The sequence below is a fragment of the Delphinus delphis genome, chromosome 1 (assembly GCF_949987515.2).
Source record: "Delphinus delphis chromosome 1, mDelDel1.2, whole genome shotgun sequence".
In the NCBI taxonomy this organism is placed as follows: Eukaryota; Metazoa; Chordata; class Mammalia; order Artiodactyla; family Delphinidae; genus Delphinus; species Delphinus delphis.
Genome location: NC_082683.1, coordinates 24743397 through 24768196, shown reverse-complemented (window position 1 = coordinate 24768196; position 24800 = coordinate 24743397). Strand labels below are relative to the sequence as shown.

Below are 24800 nucleotides of genomic sequence, written 5' to 3'. Positions count from 1 at the left end.
GTTGGGATCGGGTCCCTTGAGGATACAGCAGAGCTGCCGCAGACATGTGGCTGGGGAGGAAGAGAGTGGGTGGGTGCCGGGCAGCAGGATGCCACTGGCTGAGTTCGGAGTGGGTATCCCCCATGCGGCCCACCCTGGCCTTCTACGACCCGGGCCCCACGCCACCGCCCCCTTTTTCTCATCAGAGCATCTGCGGGGACTGTGTCCAGGGGCAGACGGCCCACCCGGCGGCCCTCCTGGAAAGTGGAGAGAAGGGAGACCAGGGCAACCCCGGCGTGCCAGGCCTTGACAGCTGCGCCCGGGTAGGAGGCTGGGCTCGGGGTGGCCTTGGTGCAGGGCGAGCTCCCGGCTGCCCCTGCTGACCGGGCCTCTGGCTGTCGTCCGCAGTGCTTCACGGAGCGGGAGCGGCCGAGGGCTGAGGAGGCCCGGGTGAGTGGGGCTCCGTCTTCTCTTCACCCCCCGCCCCGAGCCCCATGGGGCTTCTCACACTCACCGTCCATCCCACTCCAGGGAGACAACGGCGAGGGAGATGCGGGCTGTGCAGGGAGCCCCGGCCTGCCCGGTGCTCCAGGACTGCCCGGCCAGAGAGGAGAAGAGGTAAGAGCAGGGCCCTTGCCTGGGCTGGACCCCGAGGCAGCTGGAGTCTCCACTTAAATGGCTCTCAGTTCCCGAGGGCAGTTTCCTTCCTGCCGAAAGCCTTCTCGGGCCCTCCGAGGCCTGAGGTCACCGGCGCCCCTCGCTGCTCTGGCCTCACCTGCTCTCCTGGCACCGGGCCTCCTCGCGGCTCTGGGCCCTGGGCCACTCTTCCTCCCCTGGCCTTGCTGCTTCCTCAGCCTGCAGCTCTCCTCCAAGGCCTGCTCCTTCACCCCTTCAGCCCTTTGCTCACATATCACCTTCTCAGTGAGACACTCCCTGACCACCCTCTCTAAAATAGAACTCCCACAGCCGTGCTCAAAGCCCGGTCCCTCTCTCTGCCCCACGCTCCGCACTGTCTGGCATCCTGTGTATTCCCTTCATTTGGGAGCACGCCGCAGGTGTCTACTGAGCACCGCCTGTGTGCCAGCCTCTGTTCTATGCATTACTGTCCACCTCTCCCTAGAATGTAAGCGCCACAAGGTGGGGATTTCAATGTTCCATTTGTCATTGTGTCCTCAGCCCCTGGACCAGTGCCCAGTACGTAATAGCTGCACGATAAATATTTGTTGGATGATTGAATGAACCGAATGAAAGGTTTAACGTCAGCTTTAACATCCTGCTCTGACAGCACTGCCTGTTGACTTGGTCTGTGGCAGGCTGGGAGGAGGGCTGCGGAGACCTCAGGGCGCTGTGGGCCTGAGCCTCTTCATCCATATTCCCTGGCTTCCTTTGCAGGGTCCGCCCGGCATGAGGGGCTCCCCGGGTCCTCCAGGCCCTATTGTAAGTATCTGTGGGTTTCCTGGCCTGCTTGAGAGGCTCTCAGAGGGGTTGTAAAGCCAGACACCGTTCTGCTGCCTTGGCTCCGGGAAGCTGGGCAGGACAGAAAGAGGGAACTTCCTTTCCCTCCCCTTTCCCTCGTCAGAGCATCTGCGGGGACTGTGGCCTCCCACCTCCGAATCCCCAGAACCGACCTGCTCCGCCCCGCTCTGCCTGTGGTCCTGCTTAGAGGAGGCCCTCAGGGCGCATCCTTGTTTCTGCAGCCCCGTCCCTGCTGTGTTTTGCATTCATGGCTCATGGTCTGGGCAGCCAGGAAAGCGTGTGGCAACCTTCAGACAGGGGCCAGGGGCTGAGATGGAGCGGCCCTCTATCGCTCCGTAGGGCCATCTCTAAGACAAGCCTACAAAGGCTAGACCAGGGGCATCTACCCTGGAGTCCTCTGTGGTGTTGATATGGCAGGAAAGCCTGGAAGAACTGAAAATGCTTTCTTTGGAGGAAACAAAAATAGCTGGTGGGAGCCTCTTAGAACCAGGGAGCCCCCACCTGGGGGCTCATGGAGGTCAGGTGACAGGCATGATGGGCTTCCACTCTGGCACCAGGAGTCACTCGGACTCGGGCAGACTTGGGCAGGTGGTTTGACTCTGGGGGCTGTTGCGCATCTCTACGGATGGCAGAGCCGTTCTTCCTGGAGCCGAGGCGAGGAGCAGATGTCTTCTGGGCCAAGACTTGGGATGAGTCTCTTTTCCAGCTGCCTTGAAAATATTCCCATGACTTCCTCTCCCCGTGACCTCTCAGCCCCAGACTGTGGCCCAGGGTTACTGTGCTTGTGAGTTGTGACCTGCCTGTTTCTCCCACCAGGGCCCCCCAGGTTTTCCTGGTGCTGTTGGCTCCCCCGGATTGCCTGTAAGAACCTAGCGCTGCTCGACCTCCCCTTCCCCTGCCAGCCAGGTCTCTGTGGCTTTTGCTTGTCTCCCTTCCTGTCGTGCCCTGGCCTCCCCCCTCCATGTTTGTCGTTGTCCCCCTTCAGGCTCGGTAGCTAACGACACAGGTTCCCTGAGGTCCCAGCAGCTTGGACGGCCTCCCAGTCTCTGACTTCTTTTCGTTTCTCCCTTCTCCCTCTTCTGCTTTCTCTCTCTCATCTTCTCTCTTCTCCCCCCTTCCGTTTCCCTTTTTCTCTCACACAGTCACACATCACTCCCCCTAAATCCTCCAGAGCTATTTTACCTTCTTATTTTAAGCTGGTGCCTCTAGGGGCCTCTTTATCCCTGCCTTCTCACTCTGCCTCCTGCTTCTCCCACCTTTGGTGTTGACTGAAGATTTGCTGAAAGTAGTTCTTGAGGCCCTGCCAGCCACCTGGCCCAGAGCCCGGCAGAGATGCCAAAGCTTTAGGGCTTCACACTGCAGGCTGGCACAGGTTTGCTGCCCTGCTGCTTGGCAGGGCTGTCCAGAGGCACCCCAGGGATTTCAAGGCGGCCACGCTTGCAACTTTTCCCATCATCCTAGAGGAAACTTCCTCCTCTTCCTTTCCTCTTCTTTGGCTCTGGTCCCAGTCTGCTCCGAGGCTGGGCACGTGATGCCAGCAGTAGGGCTTCTGGGTGTCGTGGGGCCCTGCCCCTCTGTGCCCAGTGTCTTGGCCACCTCCTTCTGCCGGGTGTCGTTAATTGCTCTGCCTTCGTCATCGTCACAAGTATGTTTGAGTCGTCCTCTTCCTCACTGTTGCTCCCTCCTGGGTCATGGAAACTAACCTCCTGTTTGTCAGAGTTCGTGTTCCTGGGGCCTGGCTCCTCTCCTCCCAGGCCTGGTGAAGGAGGCTCAGGGAGCAAGGCCTCTCCTTGTCACAGCTCCATCTGTCCCCACGTCCTCATCCTGGCCGGACCTTGTCTGTTTCTGCTTGCTTGGGTGAAGGGGCCATCTGTCCGTCTAGCCATCTGTCTTGTGTTGTGGAAAGGTTTGGGTGCCGTTTCTTGAGGGCACGAGGGAGAAGGGGCAGACACGGCCCCTTAACGGTGCGGTGCATCCGCGAAGGCCAGGGCGAGGAGTGAGGAGGGATGGGGGCTCTGGCTTTGATTGAGATGGATATCCCTTTCCACCTAGAAAGTGACAGGGACTGCTCTGGAGGGAGCCTTCCCATGTCCCTCCCCAGCATCCCTAAAAGCATGTGATTTTTGGCTGGGGCGGGGGGCTTGGAGAGGTAAGTGTTGCGAGTCTGGTGATACATTTTGGTGGGGAGCATCACTCTAGGGACACCTCTCTGGACAGTTGCCCCTCAGGGGGAGCACATGTGTCACCCTCCTAAAGGTGCACCCCAGACAGTGGTCACAGTAGGGCACACCAATGGCAGCCACCTGAGAAGTCCCACCTGGGAGTCACCCGACTGGGGGCATATCTCTGTGGTGACCTGTCTTGGGGGGCATGCTTCTGGGGCACCCTTACGTGGGGATTTACACCTCTGATAGTTACCCTTCTGGGCACACCCCCTATGGTCACTTTGCTGGGGACACTAGGGGGGCCACCAGTAGCCCCCCACCTTTGCCTAGAATGGGGACAGAGGGCTGGGGGGCTGCAGGGAGGAGTCAGGGGCTGGGTGGAGACTGCCCTCTCCTGCAGTTTCTCATGATTTTTCTCTCCAAGGGTCTTCAAGGAGAGCGAGGCCTCAGGGGCCTGACGGGAGAGAAGGGGGAACCGGTAAGCGGAGGCAGCAGGGGATGGAGGTAGATGAAGAGCCTTGGGGAGACGGAGGTTGGGCCCCCTGGGATGGCTGCTGCGTGGAAGGTGGGAGGTGGACTCCTTCTCTTGAAACTCTGTGCCCCTCGGCCCTGATTCCCTCAGTATTGGGGGATCCCTCAGGATCAAAGGAAGCTGATCTCCATGTGCCCTGACTCCCTGTAAGGGGCAAACACCTCCATCCCTGGGGGCTTTCTCCCTCCCTTCTCCTGCAGCGTTCACCATGTCCCTTCCACTGCCCCCACCCGGGTCTTCGTCATACCCAGTGGTATGATTGTATAGTGTTCAGGGAACGGCAGTCTGACCAAGCCAAAGGCCCTGTCCTGGGCCTTCTCCTCTGGCTCAGCTCCGCTAGAAAGTGACAGGCACTGCTCTGGAGGGAGCAGTCTCAAGCAGTCAGCATCCAGGACTGTGGTGGTGACCACAGCCGAAGGGAGCCGGGTCTGGGGGAAATGGCCCAAGGTGGAGGCTGTAACCGGGGCACCTGCTGAGGGGCAGCTCCAGACTGTCTGGCCTTGGCCGCCCTTATAGCCAGGGATGGGGACAGAAATGTTGGGGGGCTGGTCCATCATGTCTCCCTTTCTTTGCAGGGTCCTCCAGGGCAACCTGGCTACCCAGGTGCCATGGGCCCCCCAGGACTGCCTGTGAGTAAGGGGAGCCGGGTCTGGGGGTACCCGAGCCGTGGGGTGGTGATCAGGACCGGCCCAGGCTTGGGCATCCTCAGCGGGCTCCCTCCTTTCCCAGCATTTCAGCTGGTGTCTCTGCCAGGCTGTCCGTCCAGAGCACCCCCCGCCCCATAAGTCCCCTTGGTAGTGGAGCTTGGCCTCCCTCTCCGCTTTGCACATCAAGGGCCAGACTCTCAGAGCACCCGGAGCCTCCCAGACTAGGAGAGGACAGAGGTCTGCCTCCCCAGGGGCGGGGGAGAGTTGGGGAGATCCAGCGGAGGCGCCTGTTAGGAGGATGTGACCCCCGTTCCACTGAGTGGCGGTGGGAGGCCGCAGAGGCGCCCCCGCTCCGCTCTGCTCCGGGAGCAGCACACCCCTCGGGCCCCCCAGCCTCGCCCGGGGCGCCTTCTGCGTCTAAGTGTGTGTGCCAGCTGCAGTCTCCACCCCTCGCATCGGCGCCCCTGGCGGGCGGACCACGGGGCTAATTCCCTCTCTCTTTGCTGCCTGTCAGGGCATCAAGGGGGAGCGCGGCTACGGGGGTTCCCCGGGAGAGAAGGGAGAATCGGTGAGTGCGGGAAGGCAGCTCCCTCCGCGGGGGCGGGAGGAAGGGCTTCAAATGGCCAGTGTCTCTCTGCGGCCTGGAGAGCTTCCCAGCCGCCCCTGAACGGGAGACGTGACCCCGGCCCTCCGGTCCCCTGAGTCGCTCCAGCTGCGTCTCAAGCAGTCAGCGCTGCCGGCTGGTTGCTGCGTGGGCGGAAGCTGCGAGGAGGAGAATCCCGGCAGATTTCGTGGAGACTGGCGGAGGGGCTGCCTGGGGGGAGGGGGCCAGAGTCAGCGGGCAGGGGACCTCCTCCCCCCGCCCCCAACGCCCACAGGTCGGAGAGCCAGGCCCCGGACTCTGGACCCCACTCTGCCACCCGGCCTGTCCCCAGCCCCACACTGAGCACTGGAGCTGGGGCGGTCATCAGATGGGGACACGGAGGCTCACGAAGTGACGTGGCTCACCCAGGGTCCTGCAGCTAGTTAGTGAACTAGGGCCGAGCCTGGACTTGAACCCAAGTCTGTGACAAACCTCCCAAGTCTTTGTCTTACCTTCCCCCTCGCACATGCCGGTGAGGCCCCGGTGGGATGCAGCAAACCCCATTGTGCATTTATTCAATAACGAATCTTTCTCGTGGGCCTTCTGGGTGCCAGGCTCTGTTCTGAGGATGCCTTGGTGGATAAAACAGGCAGTTGAGCCCCTGGTCCTCAGGGAGCTCACGTTCCAGTGGGCCAGGTAGATAACAGATGAGTAAACAGCTACATATAAATTATGAGAGGTAGGACCGGTGGAGAAAATCAAGCCGGGTAAGGAGCTGGAGCCATGAACAGGAAGCATTAGACAGAGGGTCAGGGAGGCCTCTCTGAGCGGGTGGCGTTTGAGCTGAGCCCTGAATGGAGCTGCAGGGGTGTGTGGGAGCACAGACGACCAGCACACGGTTGTCTGTGCTGGGGAATCGCAGAGGGAGAAGCCGTGTGTGAGGGTACCTCAGGGACAGATTCGAGCCATCGAATGATTTGGTAAGGTTTCAAGAGACCTAGAAATGGTGGGGGATGGTGGGCATTCTAGGTAGAGGGGACAGTTGTGCAAATGCCCAGTGGTATGATTGTATAGTGTTCAGGGAACGGCAGTCTGACCAAGCCAGGCAGAAGATAAGGAAAGGGGAGGGAAGTGAAGCAGGGAAGGGTGGTCGGTATCAGATCACAGGATGCCTCAAAACCCAGCATTCAGTTGGCAGAGGGGCCCCATGGAGGGTGTTGGAGCAAGAGAGAATTATAATCAGAGCTGCGTTGAAGCAGAGGAGATGGCAGCCTCTTGCTGGCTGGATTAGAGCAAACCAAGAGATGGCAGAACTAGTTAAGAGGCTGGTTCAGTAGCTCAGGCAAGGGAAGGGAAGCCTGAACAGAGCAGGGGGAGGAATCCTGCCGCTTAGAGGGGCGTCCCACCACATCCCTGCCTCTGCTCTGTGCCCCGTCCCCTGCCCCATCCCCTGATCTCCCACCTCCCCCAGTCAGAGTGACCGATTCCTCTCCTTTGTATCACCAGGGCCCGCCAGGATCTGAAGGCCTCCCAGGTCCCCCAGGCCCAGCAGTGAGTGGGGAAGGGGACAGGGAGATGTGGACATGGGGATCCCTGATCCTGCCCTGGGGTCTGGGGACAGGAAGGTTGGGTTCTAGATGCATTGTTCTCTGTGGTGACAGGGTCCCCGAGGAGAGCGAGGACCCCAAGGGAACTTGGGTGAGAAAGGTGACCAGGTGAGTGGTGGCAGGGCCCTATCTAGCTGTCCTCCCCCGATGGTCACCCTCATGTACAGTGGGGGAGGGGGCACAGTGACCAGCTCTAGCCTCCCACCCCGCCACCATCCTCGAGTTGTAACCTCTCACCTCGTGCCCAGAGCCTCACCTGCTGGCCCTTTGGGGGGGCCGCTCTGGCGGAGGACAAGGCCCATGACTTGAGGCAGCCTCACGCTGTCATTCTTTCCACCTGGGTAGCCAGGCAGGAGAGAGAGGGTGGCACAGCAAACTGTCCCTTGCTTTCTTCCCCTAGGGATTTCAAGGCCAGCCAGGCTTTCCAGGCCCACCGGTGAGTGCACACACAAAGCCAGCTCTGTCCGACGTGATCCCATCTGCGAGGGGCAGGCCTGGCCAGGCCAGGCTGGTTGAGGGTGGGCCTAGGGAGGGGAGCAAAGAGGCGCGGGAAGAACGGAGGAATGGCCTCGGGGGCCAGGCCTGATTCCAGGAGCCAGGACCTGGAGAGCAGGGCCTCCTGGGTGGGCCCCAGCCCAGCCGCCCAGCCAGATGTAATGCTCCTGGGTGGTGTTTCTGGGAAGTCAAAACGCATCACATTAACAGTGGTGAAGCACACCCAGCAGGAAGAAGGAAGGGGAGCTGCTTTCCAGCCCCGCCTTCATTCCTGCCTGCTTCTTTGTTGATTTAGGGTCCCCCTGGATTCCCAGGCAAAGCTGGAGCACCTGGCCCACCTGGCCCCCAAGCGGAGAAGGTGAGCAGGACCCCAAGTTGGCCACAGTCACAGCTCTGAGCCGTCAGAAGTTCAAGGACTAATTCAGTTACATCAAGTGGGGGCAAAGAGACCTCCAGGATGAGCCCAGCAACTGCTGTAGGGCAACAGGGCCGGGGCAGACCAGTGGGCCCCTAGGGCTGACAGCTGGGCCCAGGATGCCCACCCAATGGGAGAGTGTGGGTGGGGAGGAGGCAGAGAGGTGTAGTGAGAGGTGGGCCACTAGATGCGACAGGCCAACCCCGGCCAGCTGCAGCTCCTCCAGGGGAGGGCGAGGAGTTGAGGGAAGGAGGGAAGCACATCCAAGACTGGGCGCCCTGGGCCCTTCAGCAGGAGGTGGTCTGGACATTTGCCTTCTGGGTCTGACAACAGGAAAGAAGGATGGGCCTCCTGGGAGGCCATGCTCAGGGTGTCCCCAAGGGCCAGAGAGGGCAGGCGTGGCCTGTGACCTGGTGACAAGGGTGGGAAGGAGCAGCAGTTGGGGAGCCCCCGCACTGGCCGCCCCTGGGTTTGGCTATAGATAAACTTTGGGACTAGCTCTGCCTTGCTCTGGAGGCTGACATCCTTGTCTCAGCCCATCCTCTGGGCTCTCCAGATGTGACAGGTGGGCAATGTAATGAGGCCCCAAACTGACTTCTAAGCTTGGGGTACAGGGAGGGGCAGGAGAGCTGCAGCTTCTTGGGGAGCCTCTTTCCTCTGAAAGCTGGAAAGGACTTCTAGAAGGGCCCCCTTGGTCTAGGTTCTCACTGAAGCCTAGAGAGGCTAGGGGCATCCCAGGTATGCACAGCCAGACAGTGGCGGGGCTGAGACTTCCCTCCCAGCTCAGGAGAACCCTCAAGCCCCTGGCTGCGCCCCCCACCCCAGAGCCAGCACCTATCAGCTATGGTTGAGGCAGTGCGGGTGCCACCTCCCTTCACTTCTCTGTGGGGCGCCTGAGTGGCGGCCCCCGCCAGAGTCTTCCGCGCTGCCTCTGTGCCCCAGTGCAGCTTGCTCTCCTTAGGCCGGTCTTTGCAGAGACTCCCAAACCTCTGGCCAGCGGTTCTCCGTCCTGACTCCCTGTGGGGCTGCCATTTCCTGGGGCTGTGCTGACCCCTCCTGGTAGCTGGTGGCATGGCAGTGCCACCCAGAGCCCTTCCCCCCCCCCACCCCCCTGTGGGGTCTCTAGCTGGATCCCTTCCCCTTGGTGACCCCCACAGCCACTGCTCCAGGTCAGCCACCCTCTCCCCACTGGGGAAATGCTGCCGCCTCCCCACTTAGCTACCTGCCTCCCCCTCTCTTGTCTGACAAACATTCGAATTCACACGTTCACTCTCATCATTCCCCTGCTTTGAACCATCAGTGGCTCCCCAGTGCCCGTAGTGGTGTTTTCAGGCTTTATTTTGTAGTCCCCAAGGCTTTTTGTCACACAAAATCGCATATGAATGCTCAGTCTATAAAACAGATGCAAGTGGAGCTGCTCTGGCTAAGGCGAGGGTAGGGGTCCTGGAGTCCCACCCCCTTGGCCTCCACTTTGTGCCCCCAGCCTCTCCAGGCTCCTCCAGGAACCCTCAGGCCCTGGGAAGTACAGTTTGAAAACTAACGGTCTGTTTGATAAAATCTAGTACAGGGTTTCAGGGCCCTCCTCCAGTCTCCTCTCCGCCCCCCACCCCCATCACACAGGCTCCCCAGACACCCCAGCTAGACCAGGCATGTGAACACCGCCAAATCTTTATCCTTCTCTGAAGTCCTCTGTGGCATGCCCTTTTCTCCTAAACCTACCCGAATCCCAGCCGTCCTTCAGAGCCCAGCACCTGCTAACTCTTCGGTGACACTTTCCCTGCCCCCGACCAGAGTGAGCTGCTCTCTCTCCCCAGCTCCCAGGGCCCCTTACTCACACAAGGCAAATCGACTGTTGCAATGCCCTTGATGGTCCTGGGCCTGTGACTCTTGCTGGACTGTGAGCTCCTCGAGGGCAGGGCCCACCCTTTTGCCATCTGGGGGAATCAGAGGCCACATGGTGGTTGGCACCTTGCTGGGATCAATGTGAATTGAATGTGTGCTCTCACTTCAGCCCACATTACTGAGCACCCACCAGGCCAGTCCTTGGTCAACCCCGAGGAAGGCGCTGGACCCAGAAGGCTCTGTTTCCTCTTCGTAGAGCAGTGCAGAAAGGGGGATGCTTGGCAGATGAAGACAGACTTTCACGGGGGAGTGGTGTGTGGGATACAGCCAGTTAGGCCAGAACCGAACTGGGGTTCGAAGCCAGCTGTCCTGACTTCCAGTAGTCACCAGCCCCTGTGGCCGGGGCCTCTTGTCCTGCTGGTGTGTGTCAGCGGGAGGGAGGGGGGCAAGGCCCCACTGACTTTGCTGGGGGGCTCATTTCCAGGGCAGTGAAGGGATTCGAGGTCCATCAGGCCTGCCTGGTCCCCCTGGACCACCAGGATCTCCCGGGATTCAGGTGAGCGTGTGCCCGCTTAGCCTGACAGGTGTGTGTGTGTATGTGTGTGTGCTCATGCACGCATGTGTGTGTGTCTGTGTGTGTGTTTTAGGGGTAGGAGTTGGGTGAGGGGTGGAGGGGGTGAAGAGGGTGGAGGGGCTGGGTTGGGCCTCCCACCTCCTAGGGCTCCAGCACAGGCGTGCAGGAATGCCTTTTTCCCATTTCCAGGGCCCTGCTGGTCTGGATGGTCTAGATGGGAAGGACGGCAAGCCTGGCGTGAGGGTGAGATGGTGGGCCCAGGAGGGCACCCCCTTCCTTCTACCTCCTTCTCCAAGAGCCAAAGTCAAGGGAACCCTGATGAAGGGAATTGAATTCCACTGCCCCACACCTCTTGCAGGAGGTGCCCCACCTTCCCTCGGTCTGCCTCTCACTGCACCCCACTTCTCCAATGGCACCAGAGCCCCCCGATTTCTCTGTTCTCCCAGTTGCCTTAACCAGGTTGGATGAGCTGGGTCTCACCAAAGGCAGGCAGTGAAGGGAGTAAATTTATACCCAGAAACTCAATCAGCTGAAGAAACTAGGCTGGGTGTCAGAAAGAATAGGCTGCAGACAGGGAAGGACTTGAGTGGCCCTGGCTCCTTGGATCCGATTTTGCTGGGGCATCTGAAAAGGATGGGGCCATGGCAAAGGGCAGAGCATCAAGGTCAACCCCCTTCTGTACGCAAAAGAAGGAAAACTGAGGTTCAGAAAGGGACGGGGATTCACTCAGCGTGCACAGCCAGTCAGAGGCTGAGCCCGGCTTGGAATCGTCCCTGTGCCCCACGTGACAATCCCTCCATCCTGGGAGAGCTGGGGGAGGGGCTGGAGAAAGGGGGAGACTGGTGAATGAGTGGGTACAAGCTGGACAAAGCTCTTGTCTCAGTGCCCCTGGTCTCTTTCCCTAGGGGGACCCTGGTCCTGCTGGCCCCCCCGGACTCATGGGACCCCCGGTAAGTTGAGCTGCAGGAAGGAGCTGGGAGCTGGGAGGTTGCAAAGCTGGACGGGTGCCCTGATGGGTGGGGCAGCTCAAATCCACATCCCCTGTGGACATGTTATGACTTTGGATGGATTTGACTTGTTTAACCTGAGGAAAGAGGAGTGGGAGGTGGCCTCTGCTTGAGGTGAGGGACGTGGCAGCTCCTGCTTTTTCTTCCAGGGCTTCAAGGGAAAACCGGGCCATCCCGGCCTCCCAGGACTGAAGGTAAGGGCCTGGTGACTTCTGCCAACCGGGTTTTCTCAGCTTTTCTCAAGGTCTGACCCCGGGCAGATGTGGCAGTCTGGCCGGAGGGGAGTGCCACCTGACCCTTGGCTAAGATGCCATCCCAGCATCCAGGCCTTCTGAGGCCACCGGTGCCTGGCAGACTGGGTTGGGGCTTTGCCATCTGCCAGCCCGAGGGCATCAGAGAGCCCCTGGCCGAAGCCGGGGCATGTGGCAGGACTCCTCTGATGTGGGGTCGGCTTGGGGTGTGGGAGCCAAATGGCGGTCTGGTGAGCCTCAGTTGCCCCTCTCTCCTCCAGGGTGACTGTGGAAAGCCTGGTCCCCCGGGCAGCAGTGGCCGCCCCGGAGCAGAGGTAAGGGCCCGGGGTCTGTGCGTGCTGCCTTTAGACAGCCCTTGGGTTCTGCTGAGTCCAGGACGCGGCCACTCCCTCCCCCTTCGCTGGCAAAGTGGCAGCCTCCTCTCCTTGCCTTCTGGGGGAGGTTTTGCCCAACACTGCACATCTTGACCTTCCTCCTCTTAAGTTTATAACCGATTTCCTCTCCCTATGGGCTATTGGGTTATTAACCCATAGAGGCCTGGGCTCTACCTTCCCCCTCCAACCATACTCATGGGCAGGGCTGGTCCCCTGTCCCCAGAAGGCTTAGGCCTAGAGGCCAGGACTCAACGCAGCTCTTCTGGCCATTGGTGTTCCACCTGCTGTGCTCAGCGTTCTCCTACCTCACAGCCTGTGTGTGTAAGTCTGTTTCTGTGTTGTTTCTTCCTCTTTCTCCCTCCTGCAGGGTGAGCCTGGTGCCATGGGACCCCAGGGAAGACCCGGCCCCCCTGGCCACGTTGTGAGTTACTCTGTTTTCGTCTCTGTCTCTGTGAGAGTTCAGACTGTGTTGGGCTGGGTGGTGGTGGGCAAGCTGGTGATGACCCGAAAGAACTGACCGCAGCAGCAGTGCCAGCCACGTAGAGCAGTAAGGGGCTCTGGGCTCACCCATCCAGCGGTTCCCCGGCTTTTCGCCATTTTCTGATATTCTGGGCACATTCGAGTTTGCTTATCAAACAAAGATCATTCAGTTATTCAACAAGTAATTATTGAGCACCTGCTCCACACCAGGCACTGTTCCAAGCCCTGGGCTACGGTGAGATAGACAAGGTCCCCTGATCCCAGAGCTTCCACACAGGCACAACAGACAGATTAACGCGGAAGGATCAGGCAGTGATGTGCTGTCATAGAGGGCCTGGGAGGCGACTTTACGGGAGAAGTGGCCTTTGAGCAGGGGCCCGAATGACAAGAAGGAGCCAGCTGTCGAGCAGTCTGGTGGAAGAGCATCCTGGCAGGGGTGCATCTGCTGCAAAGGGCCTGAGGCAGGGAGGGCTTGGGGAGCTTCAGAGTCAGCGTGGCGGGACTGGAGTCCGAGGAGGGTGTGAGTGGGAACGGGAAAGCTGAGCTGGGAGAGGACCTGATGCAGATGGTGGAGGACCTCGGGGGCATGGGCAGGAGGGGGTTGGGTGCGCAAATGACATCAGAGATATCAGCGGAGGGATGATGGCGGTGGAGCTGGTGGCAGTGGACAGATCCCGCAAGTGTCTGGAGGTAGATAGAGGACTTGCTCGTGACCTGGATGGGGAGGGGGCAGGAGGCGGTAGAAGGAGAGGAATCGAGGACGACTCCTGTTCGGTTCGCCTCGGGCAGCTGGGTGAGTGGGTGGTGTATTTACTGAGAAAGGGTGACTTGGAGAGGATGTTTATTAAGCAATAATGGCTTTCCCGTCTACTTTACTCATCTGTAACACAGATGACTGCCAGTGGGCGTCTTTGATCAGCGTGACCATGCCGAGCTGGTGGGGTTCCAGAGAGCCCTGTTGAGGCTGGCTGTACACTTTCCAGAAGGCTCTTGGAAATGTTAAGAATAGTGCAGAACCCCCCAAAAAAGGAATTCTCAGGTCCTCATCACTATTTTTATGGATCTCAAGGTGTCCAGAGACCTTGGACTGGGGACCCCAGGTCTAGTCCGGTCCCCTCCACGTTACAGATGAAAGAAGGAGTCACACACTCTGAATTGTGTCCGCATCGGAGACCCCCTGGGGGGTTGGGGGGTGTGCAGCGTTCCTCTTCCCACCTCTGTCCATCCAGCCCAGCGCCCTGCTGTGTGCCAGTCTCAGTGCTGGACATTCCTGCCTTAGGAGGCTTGAGATGAGTAGAACAGAGCCTGTGCCTTTGGAATTTTCCATCTGGGAGCATGGAGGGAAGTGCTCTGAGAGAGACCTGTGTGCCCTGGGGTTTAGAGAAAGTGTAGCTCTGACCACCAGGGCGGTGACATTTGAGCTGAGCCTCAGGGGCAGGATGTGGAGAGATAGGGCAGGCGGGAGCCCTCCTGCATGTTTCAGGCTCATCGCCCTCCAGCAGCACGTGAGCGGCAGGAGACCAGGGAGCTTGGGGCTTCTCTGTGAGGACGTTGGAGTCGGTGCTGAGCCCTTGCCCCTCACCCCCCGGCTGCGCACAGGAAAGCTTCTGGTCTCTGCTCTTCCCAGAGAACAGAAGGAAGGCGGCAGGGGGTGTGGGGGGGTACTCAGAAGACACCCAGGCCCACGTAGCATGTACCTTACTCCCTCTGCACTTGGCTCTGACTCCCAGATCATCCCCTCCGTGCGGGCCCCAGAGGTACCACTCGGCCTGCGGCAGGCATGAGGGTCTTGTGTGTTCAGGGCCCCCCAGGCCTCAGCTCTGGCGTAGGTCAAGTGCAAGAGCAGAAGGAAGGAGGGTTCGGGGAAGAGAATGGAGCAGTCATGACAAGGTTAGGGCGTGTTCTTGCTGTTGGTCCTTCGCTGCCTCCGGGGCCTTATTACTGGAGCGTCTTTCCATCCCACTGACTGGCTCTCTTTAGGGGCCTCCGGGGTCTCCAGGCCAGCCAGGCCCAGCTGGAATCTCTGCAGTGGTGAGTGGCGTGCTCCCCTTGTCCCTCCCTCCCCGGAGTTTAGCCCTGCTCTGCTGCAGGCTCCTTGCAGAGGGAGCCGGGTGGGGTGGGGGGTGAGGGCTGGAGAGCAGCGTGTCCCCAGCCCCTCTCCTTCCCTGGCATCGGCCTCTCCTGCGTCCAGACATCTCCCTCACTGGCCTGTGGTGAAGACCTTTGGAGAAGCCTGGAGGCCATCCCAGGGTCCTTCCCCAGGTTCAGGCAGCGCCACCTCCCCGTGTGCGGCCTTAGGGTGGGGGTCATGGCCCCTGGCGCGCAATGTCTGCCTCTGGCTGCGTGGGGTTCACTTTTCCCTCTCACCATCCCCGTCTTTTTCCCTAGGGCCCGAAAGGAGACCGAGGATCCACTGGAGAAAGGGGCCTTTCAGGTCTTCCGGGCCAGCCTGGTCCCCCTGGACACCCTGGCCCCCCGGTAAGACCCCACATATTGCAGCACAGCCCGGGGGAAAGGGCCAGTGGGCTTTGTCAGTTGCACGCAGCCCTGCACTTCTGAGGCCTCCAGGGAAGGGGAGGCATTTAGCACAGACGATGGCAGCTCGGAGATTGTGCCCGAGGATCACGTCCTATTTAGAAAGAAGGACAAGCTGTACAAGCCAGCACTGGGCCGACCACACAGCAGACCGCTGCCTCCAGCCGTGCACCGCTGTACAGATCCCCCCACTAGGTGTCGGACAGGGGAGACTGGCCCCCGTTCCACCCCCGCCCCCTCCCCAGGGGAGTCTGTTGGTAACCACAGAAAACCTGTAAATGTCAGGCACCAGAAACGCTGCGCTACTGCTGGAGCTCTTGCAACAGCTCAGAAACCACTCCTTAGTTTCAGCTAGAGTTTATACTAAGAGCTGTGATATATTGGTCACTGACAATGTGACAATGCTGAATGGTGACCTACAAATGGTGACCTACAAATGTGCTTGACATTTTGTCATTTAATCTGTACCACAACCCTATTTAGTAGGTCGGATTGTCCCCATTTTACAGATGAGGAAACCAGGGCTCAGCAAGGTTAAGTAGGTTGTCCAGAGTCCCACAGCTAGTGAGTGCAAGAGGCTGCCTGACTCCAGAACTTGCGTCCGGAGCCACTCTGCGATACTTTCTCTTTCAAAGGTTCCAGACAGGTGGCCACATCAGGTGGAACTGACTGCCAGTCTCAGGGATGAAAAATCTCCCCGGGGACTGAGGCAGGGACCCATGTCTCCTAGTCCCCAGGTCAGGGTGTTTTCCACCCAAGCAGACTTCCTTCTGGGGAGCAGTAGCAATGCCCCTGGGGCTGGTGTCCTGGAATGGGGTGGATGACTCTAGCCTATGCAGGAGTAATCGGACGGGCCGAGTCTTGCCTCCAACTCATCTGATTCCTGCTGCAGACCCTGGGCAGGCAGGTCCCACCAACCCTCCATCCCTCCTGCCTACAGGCTCAGGAGCCTCCAGGGTCCCCGGATGAATGTGTCAGTTGCCTTGCAATCACAGATTCCTCTTCCCCAGCATCCCACTAGAAATGGCAGGGCCCTGGAAGCAGCCTCCCCTGTTTTGGGGAGGGAGCGGACACTAGGCTGCCCTGGCCGATCTCTGCGACCTCATCAAGGCCAGAGATTCAGAGTTCACACCTTCATTCAGCAAACACTGAACATACACTCAGAGCCAGGGAATGTGCGAGATGCCAGGATCTCAAGCAAAGAGCAGGGCAGGTGCAGTCTGCTCTTCCCCCATACAGCTCAGTCAGTTGGGCGGCCGGGAGCAGGCTGGAGGGTGGGGTGGGGTCTAAGTTTCCACAGCCTGTGCCTGGAGCATCGGGGGGAAGTGGGGAGGATCGTGACTTCTCGGTGGAACTGGGGCTGGCCATGCCTGGTGGGCGAGGTGAGGCATGAAATGCCCAGCTGGCTTGGCACTCACCACAGCTCCATTGCTCTCTACTCCCCAGGGTGAACCTGGTGCAGATGGTGAAGCTGGCAAAGAGGTACCGTTGTGCTGGGCTCCTCCTTTTCTCTTGGGGATGCTGCTTCTTGCTCCTAGCTTCGCCCTGACCCCTCTTCATTCATTCAGTGAATGCTCCCTGTTTGCACAGACTGTCTCTGGACAGATATACAGGAAACCGGTGCCCTTGTTCTTCTGGGGAGAGGGACTGGGGACTAGGGGAAAAGGATGAGAGTGAGCCTTGCTTTTCACTTTTTTTTTTTTTAACCGTATACTTGGTCAAAAAGAGCCAATAATCATAATAATACTCCAAATAAACATTTCTTGGGCACCAGCTCTAGCCAGGCCCTCCCTTTCATTCTGACTTCTCACCTCTTTTTGTCCGTGACAAGAGACCCAACCAACACGATCATACACGGCCACACCCCAGGAACATGAGTCTCCCTTCCAGATGTCCCCGCTCTTGTTGGCAGGGAGGTTGACATCCTTTCTCACACAGAGCCCAGTGGACACGGCCTGGGGACCTAACACTGTGGGAGGTCCTTTCACGGCACCTGTCTTTCCTGGACACCTTGGAGACGCTGCCCAGACTTGATCCCTGACTTTTGCTTTCTTCTAGGGACCCCCTGGAAAACAGGGAATGTACGGACCCCCTGGTCCAAAGGTGAGTGGGCACTGGCCGGGTTTGAGAGGAGCAGCTCATGAGTTGATTAAGCCCAACTCTAAGCTCTGACTTTAGCCATGGAGAGGAGACAGAGGAAGGCCAGTGGGCAGGGAAAAATGTGGGCAGAACTTGGAGCAACCTCGTCTCTGACAACTTCTCACGAGGGGCTGTTCCAAGGTTCATTCACTCCTGATTGATTGATTCATTGATTCATTCATTCTGCGAGCATCCGCTTGGCCTTGCTTACCCGCCAGGCCCTCTGTCCTAGCCTTGGGCAAACAGAGGTCCCTGAACAAGAGGTGCCCACTTAGTTCAGTCACACTTACACTGGAGCGTGGCAGGTTTTACTGAGGAAGATTAGACGTAGCACCGTGGGATCAGAGGGAGGGAGCAATCAGCTCAGCTTAGGGCGTCAGGGAGGCTGCACAGAGAACAGGGACATTTCAGCTGAGTAGGAGGAGTGCACCGCGGAGAGAGGAGGGGAAGGCAGTCCAGGCAGGGAGGACTAAGACACACGGCCGAGTCAGAATTACAACCAGTGAGGTGTGGCTGGAGGTGCAACGAGGCTGGAGAAGATGTGGTCAGGACCGCATCATGAATGGCCTTGAATGCCTGGCCAAGGAATTAGACCTTTATCCTGAGGGCAGCTGGGAGCCATCAGAATTTCTAAGTAGGGAGTAACAACATGAAAACTGTCCTTTAGAAGGACTGCTTTGGGGGCAGCGACATGGGGCAACATGTCAAGGTCCTGTGCACAGTCCAGAGGGAGACGCCGGGGGCCAGGTAGGGGGCTGAAGACAGGAGCAGATTGCTGAGACATCGTGAGGTAGACTTGACAGCACTCGGCAATGCTGGACTGTGACTTCCTGTCCTTGCAGGGTGACCCGGGACCGTCAGGGCAGAAGGGCCAGGCAGGGGAGAAGGGAAGAGCTGGCATGCCTGGTGGGCCTGGCAAGAGTGGCTCCATGGGACCTTCTGGGCCGCCGGGTCCTGCAGGAGAGAGAGGCCACCCTGGATCTCCGGGACCTGCGGGGAGCCCTGGTCTGCCCGGGGTGCCTGGCTCCATGGTAAGGCGGGGAGGCTGGCAGCCATGGGCACTGGCCCACAGAGCAGGCCTGCGGGGTAGAGCGTGGACCATTTTAGAAGCTCTTGCTGACACTCTACAGGAAGGAGCATGACCCCCTTATGGGTGGTTCTTAACTGTGTGGGCGAGTTGAGGGGATTGGGGACCCTTTCCCCAGAAAAATGCACTGACTCTCGAAATGTTTTGTACCACTTCAGGGGGTTAGGACAGTGGGTTAAGTATCTGTGGGAGGCTCCTGGGACCCTTGCCTCCCTCCCCATCCTTTACTTCCACGAAGTCCATCCCCAGGGGAGATGAGCCCCAGGCTTGGAAGTATTACTGAGGCAGGTTTCTTCTCTCTCCTCAGGGAGACATGGTGAATTATGATGAAATCAAGAGGTTCATCAGACAAGAGATCATTAAAATGTTTGACGGTAATTGGCAGCTGGCTGGGTGGCAGTGGGTGCTGCTCACCCTTCCCAGCTGCTTCTCCACCCCGCCCCGGCCTCCTTTTCCTTAGAGCTCAATATCCACCTCCCCCCTCCACCCCTACTTACCTTGCTCTCCCACTTACAGGCATATGTTCAATTAGGCTTCAGCCTTTCCTGCCACCTGCTCTGTTCAGAGACAGAATGATTCCCTCCTGCCCTCCCCAAGCCCCCGCTGGAGCAGAGGAGACAGACGAGAAAATTGATATCAAATGAGTCTGCATAGAGTGAGCTCTAAATAAAGGGGCAAGCAGCAGCTCTAAGAAGGCTGCTGTGGTTTCATTTTAAGCTTTTTTTCCTGTTCATTTGTTTGTCCAACATTGACAGGCTAGGGACTGGGGAAAACATGGACCTTTCCGGAAGGGGCTAGACATCTTGCTTGGGAAGCAGACCTTGAATGCCAAGCAAGGAGTCTGGACTTTATTCTGAAGCCAGTGGTGAACTCAGGAAGGCCAATGGAGAAGAGAGATGCTGTAATCAGATCTGTGCTTCAGGAAGCTCACGGTGGAGAGCGAGGAGCGAGGTGGGGCTAGGGCACAGGAGACCACTTAAGAGATCCACCCACACGTTCCTTGCTCTGACATCCCTCTGAAGAAAGGCTGTCTTGGATTCCATGCTGGGGGCCTGTCTGTAGCATCTGCAGTCGTTCTGAGTCCCTGGGGGGCACCCTGTGACCTGTCCCTGACCTTTCTTACAGAGAGGATGGCTTACTACACCTCCAGGATGCAGTTTCCCATGGAGATGGCAGCAGCTCCGGGACGACCAGGGCCCCCAGGGAAGGATGGTCCCCCGGGCCGGCCAGGTGCCCCGGGATCACCTGGGCTCCCTGGTCAGATTGGCAGAGAAGGTCGGCAGGGCTTGCCCGGGATGAGAGGTAGGTCTGCCGTCCGGTTACTGAGGTGCATACCTAGCTCTTGGGGGCAAACACGAGCATTGCATGAGGTCTGTTGAGAATATGCCATTTGTGTGTATGCGTGTGTTTCGAATAATCCTGCTGGGTGTGTCCTTGTTCTACTCAGGGGTGGGGCCTCTTATTTTATTCCTTTTGTTCCAGGATTGCCTGGTACCAAAGGTGAAAAGGGAGACACTGGTGTTGGCATTGCAGGAGAAGTTGGTCTCCCCGGCCCCCCAGGTAGGAAAAGCCAGCCTTTGAGACCATGAATCTGGAGCAGTTGAGATCGCCTTTCTTTATGTTCCTTCTATAACATAGTTGTGTAGAACCTGAAGTAACCACAGGCCTACCAACCATCATTTAGAGTAATGCCACTGCGTGTAAGATACTCTACGAGGGCGTGTGTGAGAGTGTGCGTGGGGAGGGGGGCGGGTGTCGGGGATGCGGTGGAAGACCCAGTGCCTGCCCGCAAGTCCTAACCTGGGCTCGCACCACACAGTGGAAGAGAGCTCGATGTGGTGGGGCCAGGGAACGCAAGTCCAGGTCCTGCTCATCCTCTTACTGGCTCTGTGACCTTGACGAGCCTAAGAGGGAAATGGCTAAAGCTTCATAGCCTGGCTCTGAGGTGTAGCTTCACCACTTACCAGGTGGGCGACGTCTTTGAGCCTGTATCCTCGTCTCCAGAATGAGATAATAGTTTCTTTCTCATGGAATTGTTGTGAAGAGTCAATGAATAATGCAGAAGAAGCACTTGCCTTGTGCCTGGCACGTGGAAACTCTGAATAAAACTAGCCAGTAGTATTATTGTTATCGTTAAACTAATGTAAGGATCGGATCAGGTCTTCATGAAAATATGGTGTAACTGGAGAAATATTTATCAAATGTAAGGTATTATTTACCATGACTATTATGTTTTCTTTTCTTGTGATCTGGGTTTCCTGATTTTCCTTCTCTGACTCCTTCCTCCCTAGGTCCTCAAGGTCCTCCAGGATATGGCAAGATGGGTGCAACTGGGCCGATGGGCCAGCAAGGCATTCCTGGCATCCCTGGCGCCCCAGGCTCCATGGGCCCACCGGGCAAGGCCGGCCACTGTAACCCCTCTGACTGCTTTGGGGCCATGCCAATGGAGCAAGAGTACCCACCCATGAAAAACATGAAGGGGCCTTTTGGCTGAAATCACCATTTCCATCAGATGAAGGACTCCATTGGGAACAAATGGCTAAAACTTATAGGATTCTGGATGGGTTGTGAATGTTTTGGGTTTTTAATTGCTATTAATATTTTTTTATCAATAAACAAAGAAACAAAACTATCTGCAATCTCACTTCCAGTGGGGTTTCTCTGGGGCTGCAGCTGCATCTCCCTGTCATCCTCCTCTTGTCACTTGGTCCCAGGGTCAAAAGAGGGCATTTCCTTCATCGTCTGTGGTCAACCAGTCAAGCTGTGGGATGCTGCTGTATAGGTGGCCCCCAGCTCAGCTCTCCTCTCCAGATACTTCTGAGTCAACCTTTGGGCCTCTGGACCTTGTGTCCTATCCTTCGTGGCACACTTCTCCAAGTCAGAGACGGGGCATCGCTCAGCCTCTTCCCATGGGTGAGCCAAAGGTGGGTTTGAAGACCCTGCTTGCAGCTCATAAGGGCCTCTCCCTATTTGCTTCCCTTTAAGAAACCAGTGTTTGGTACCCCACCCACCTCTTCTTGGGTGTGACCCAAAGCCAGTCCAGGTGCACCTTGGGAACTGCCACTTGCTGCTGAGGTGCATTCATCTGCCTGGCGGCACCTCCAAGCACACATGGTTCTCTTCTTGCTGCTCCAGTAATTCCATGATTAGAAAGCCTGTGCAAACAGGAGGAACGATAGGTCGCAGCCCCTGGCCCAGGCAACGAGGGACTGCTGCTTCTCCAGGAAATGACATGGAAACTCCTGCCTGTACCAGTGCATGGCCCTGTCACCAGCTCTCCTGGACGGCGCATGACATCTTTTGTTATTCTTTGTTAATCTAGCTCGTGTGGTGCTTTTCCTGTACCTCTTAGTCTAGGCCTTCAGAAACAGATTGCATCAGTGCAAAGGGGTCATGGGCAAACCACAATCAGATCTGAATTCATTGTCCTCAAAGTCCACTGGGACTTTGCTGATCTATCTGCTGCCTCCTTCTCCATATGTAAAAAGGCTAGGAAGAAAAAGAAAAAAAGACAGCAAGTTGAATATTACAGAAGCATTCTATCTCAAGCTTCTTCCTTTTCTGCTTTTCAGATCTCTTGTCCTGATGGGCTGGTTGCTCTGTGAGAAATCAACAGGGCACATCCAGAGGGACTTCCAAAGAAAGGTTTTTTACTGGCCCCAGCTTTCTGGAAGGTTTATTCAAGTTGGATAAACTTCAAAGGGATCACAGAGCAGGCTGAGAAATGTACCCAGAGTCCAGATGCTTATCCAAACTGCCTGAAGCCTTCAAACTGGCCGTAAAATCTCTCCTGAGCTGGCACGTCCAGCACAGTTTTGAAAATTCCCTTCTCCCATTGAGCCCCCAATACCGAGAGGTTTTCAGAACCTTTGCCCTATTTTTTTTTCCTGCCAGGGGCAGAGGTGTGCCGATGGCCAGGGAAATGAAATCAGGCAGACTCCTGAGCATGCCAAGTGCCTCACATGATGTTTCTAAAGGAGCCAATTCTTATTTTATCTCTCACCAGCAATTCTCAGTTAACCCTGAGTCTAACATAAAACATTAAAAAGCAAACTCATCCTCTTTGCATTGAAGTAGCAGCCAGTTTTGGACAGCGGATGAGGACAGATGTTAAAGTGCTCCCATTGGAAGGCCAGCTTCCTTTCCACCCAGTCTGTGAAGCACTAACCGATGATGGGCCTCGTGATAAGAAGCACGTTGGTGTGAGTAGAAAGAAAGGGAAGCAAGGACCAGCTGTTGAATTGAGCAGGTTGGCTTTGAAGGCCAGAGGGGGAAAATCGCTATGAGGAAACATCAAACTCAAGCCCTCTCAGGACCACCAGGGAACCGATCCTTACAGAGTAAATGATGTTTTCTTCACTTTTCTTCTTGAGTCAAATTCATACTACTCTTAGGGGGCTCTGTGACAGGCTAGGTTTAAGCTTTCATGATTTGAGTGTTTGTCTCCCCGGAGTTTGAAATTGCTGTATCCTCTTGGACCATGAAGAACCAGATGGAAACCTGAATTTTATAGTCTCTGTTACCATGGTCAGCAAAAAAAAAATCCATGGATTTTGCTGGTAAGTTCAGGAGCTGGGTAAGCTTTTAGAGAAAGGAAGGAGGGGTGCACCCCTTCCCCTCCTTTCAAAAGGCAGCTCTCTCACTTTCCCGTCTGTCTTCATTTCTTAGTGTAGTTATTCCAGGCTTTGCAGGCAACACACAGATCATTCAGATTGGCAATATCTAACTTGATGAGTCCATTACCTCTTTCTACTTTGTGCTCGGAACTGTACCAGGCTCTGGGGATTCAGAGGCAAACTAGACAGACAGGATCCCCGCCTCCACAGTGTCTAGGTGGAGAGCAGAGAGTTAAACAAGCAGTTACAACAACGTGGGATGATGGGGCAGTACCAGGCGCCAGGGGAGCACAGAGCTGAGAGACCTAATCTTGTCTAGACAGAGATCTATGTAGGCAGAGGGAACAGCACATGTCAAGGTCCAGAGATGACTGAGGACAGCACGCTGAGTGATGAGAGACAGTGCATGTGGTTGGAATGTGGAGTGCGAGAGGGAGAGACAGTGGGAAGCAAGGGTTTCACGTGAGGCTGTGTCGAGCCAGGTTTGCCTAACAGGGAATTCTTAATTTGAGAAACCCTCTGCTCTGTAAGATGGAGAAAAGGCTGCTGCGTGTTTATTCTGCAGAGAAAAATCCCTGACTTTGATGCCTTCTGGAATTTGTCTTCTTTTCTGTCTGAATATTTTTTCCCTGTCACCAGAACTCAACAGAATCTATTTAGACTCTTCACATGTGGTCCGTTAAGCCCTCTGTAAGACTAGATCATTTTGTCGTTGTCCTGAATAGTTTAGGGGAATAGAATGTATCAGTGCAGCCTCCATATGATCCTGTGTTAGGGGAGTGTGGCCAGTTGTCTGCTGTTCTCATTTTTCTGTTGGTTCTGTGGAAAGCTACAAATCACCCTCTGATCCAAGGCATGCAACTGGAATTTAAATTTTGGAACTGGATCTAGTCGGAATCAAAGAGAATTAATCCCATAGTAATTAAGTGGGTATTGGTATTCCCTCTCAGTAAGCAATACTGGGGCTTGGTGCTGAGACAGGAGGCCTGGAGGGAATGATGTGTCTCCAGGGGTGGCCATAGTTTCCGGTGGATGGTCCTTCCATGACCAAGCTATGCCTCACCTCTAATGGGTCAACCATGGGGCTTCCATGAACTCAGGAAAGTACTCTGTGCTCTAAAAAGGGCTGGAATCCAAGTTTCCCCCTTTGGCTAAAGCTGAAACAAAAACAGGAACTTCTCCACCCACCTCTGTCTGCCTCAGGTAGCTGAGGTTTTGGAAATTAGTTAATTGTTTTTCAGTCTTTGGAAGATCCTGATCTCCGTTTTACCCGGCCCTCTCCAAAATAAACACACCTGGTCCTGCTGCAGGTCTTCCGAGGCACAGCGCTGGACTTGGCTTTGGCTGGCCTCTGACTGCCTGAGAGACGACTTGGATACCCTTGCCCCCAAATAGCACAGACATCCAATAGAATGTCCTCGTATGGGCCCTGTGATGGGCAGAGCCCCGGGCTGGGGCGTGAAATTCTCATAGCTTAATCCTCAGCCCCTAGAACAGAGCCTGGCAAATGGTGGGAACTCAACAGGTTAATATGTTTGTGGAGTAAAATGAGCGTGCCTCACACTGCTCCAGTTTGCAAGCCAGGTGTCACTCTTCTCTCTCCCTTGACCTTCAACCCAGACCGCAGGGCTTCTTCCTGAGATTTTGCCGTTCGATTCCACCAGTTTTTTGAACTATGTGGGCGGGGGTGGGGGGAGGCTGGTTTACAAAGGTAAAGAAGATAAGACCTACCAACTACTAAGTACTGAGTAGTTAAAAGGTTGTGGACCTGCCTTCAAATGCTGCCTTCTCCATTTCCTTCTGATAGTTGGAAGTCACTTAGCCTCTATCAACCTCAGCTCCTCATTATAAATGGGTAATAGTATCTATGTCAAAGGACTGTGGTGAAAATGAAACAACACACTGTACTTAGCACAATGTCTGGCACCTAGTAAGCATTCAATACAAGATACTACTACTAATAATAACTATAATAGTCATTGAACGCATGCCAGGC

At 56.7% G+C, this 24800-nt stretch overlaps 1 protein-coding gene across 2 annotated transcripts in view; it reads left to right on the top strand.

Moving 5' to 3' along the window:
* The window catches only part of COL16A1 (collagen type XVI alpha 1 chain), a 50851-nt gene extending 30037 nt beyond the window's left edge, over positions 1-20814 (top strand). For both annotated transcript variants that reach the window (XM_060018015.1, XM_060018008.1), the window contains exons 46-72: positions 186-302; positions 388-429; positions 511-597; positions 1372-1416; positions 2272-2316; positions 4045-4098; positions 4728-4781; positions 5314-5367; positions 6889-6933; positions 7044-7097; positions 7390-7425; positions 7780-7842; positions 10226-10297; positions 10505-10558; positions 11221-11265; positions 11472-11516; positions 11834-11887; positions 12315-12368; positions 14408-14458; positions 14816-14905; positions 16409-16444; positions 17021-17065; positions 17944-18132; positions 18496-18562; positions 19314-19490; positions 19671-19748; positions 20480-20814. In XM_060018015.1, the coding sequence (XP_059873998.1) occupies positions 186-302; positions 388-429; positions 511-597; positions 1372-1416; positions 2272-2316; positions 4045-4098; positions 4728-4781; positions 5314-5367; positions 6889-6933; positions 7044-7097; positions 7390-7425; positions 7780-7842; positions 10226-10297; positions 10505-10558; positions 11221-11265; positions 11472-11516; positions 11834-11887; positions 12315-12368; positions 14408-14458; positions 14816-14905; positions 16409-16444; positions 17021-17065; positions 17944-18132; positions 18496-18562; positions 19314-19490; positions 19671-19748; positions 20480-20682 (1956 nt within the window). In that variant the 3' untranslated portion in view covers positions 20683-20814. The remainder of the gene's footprint in view (positions 1-185; positions 303-387; positions 430-510; positions 598-1371; positions 1417-2271; positions 2317-4044; positions 4099-4727; positions 4782-5313; positions 5368-6888; positions 6934-7043; positions 7098-7389; positions 7426-7779; positions 7843-10225; positions 10298-10504; positions 10559-11220; positions 11266-11471; positions 11517-11833; positions 11888-12314; positions 12369-14407; positions 14459-14815; positions 14906-16408; positions 16445-17020; positions 17066-17943; positions 18133-18495; positions 18563-19313; positions 19491-19670; positions 19749-20479) is intronic.
* Positions 20815-24800: the final 3986 nt, after the last annotated feature.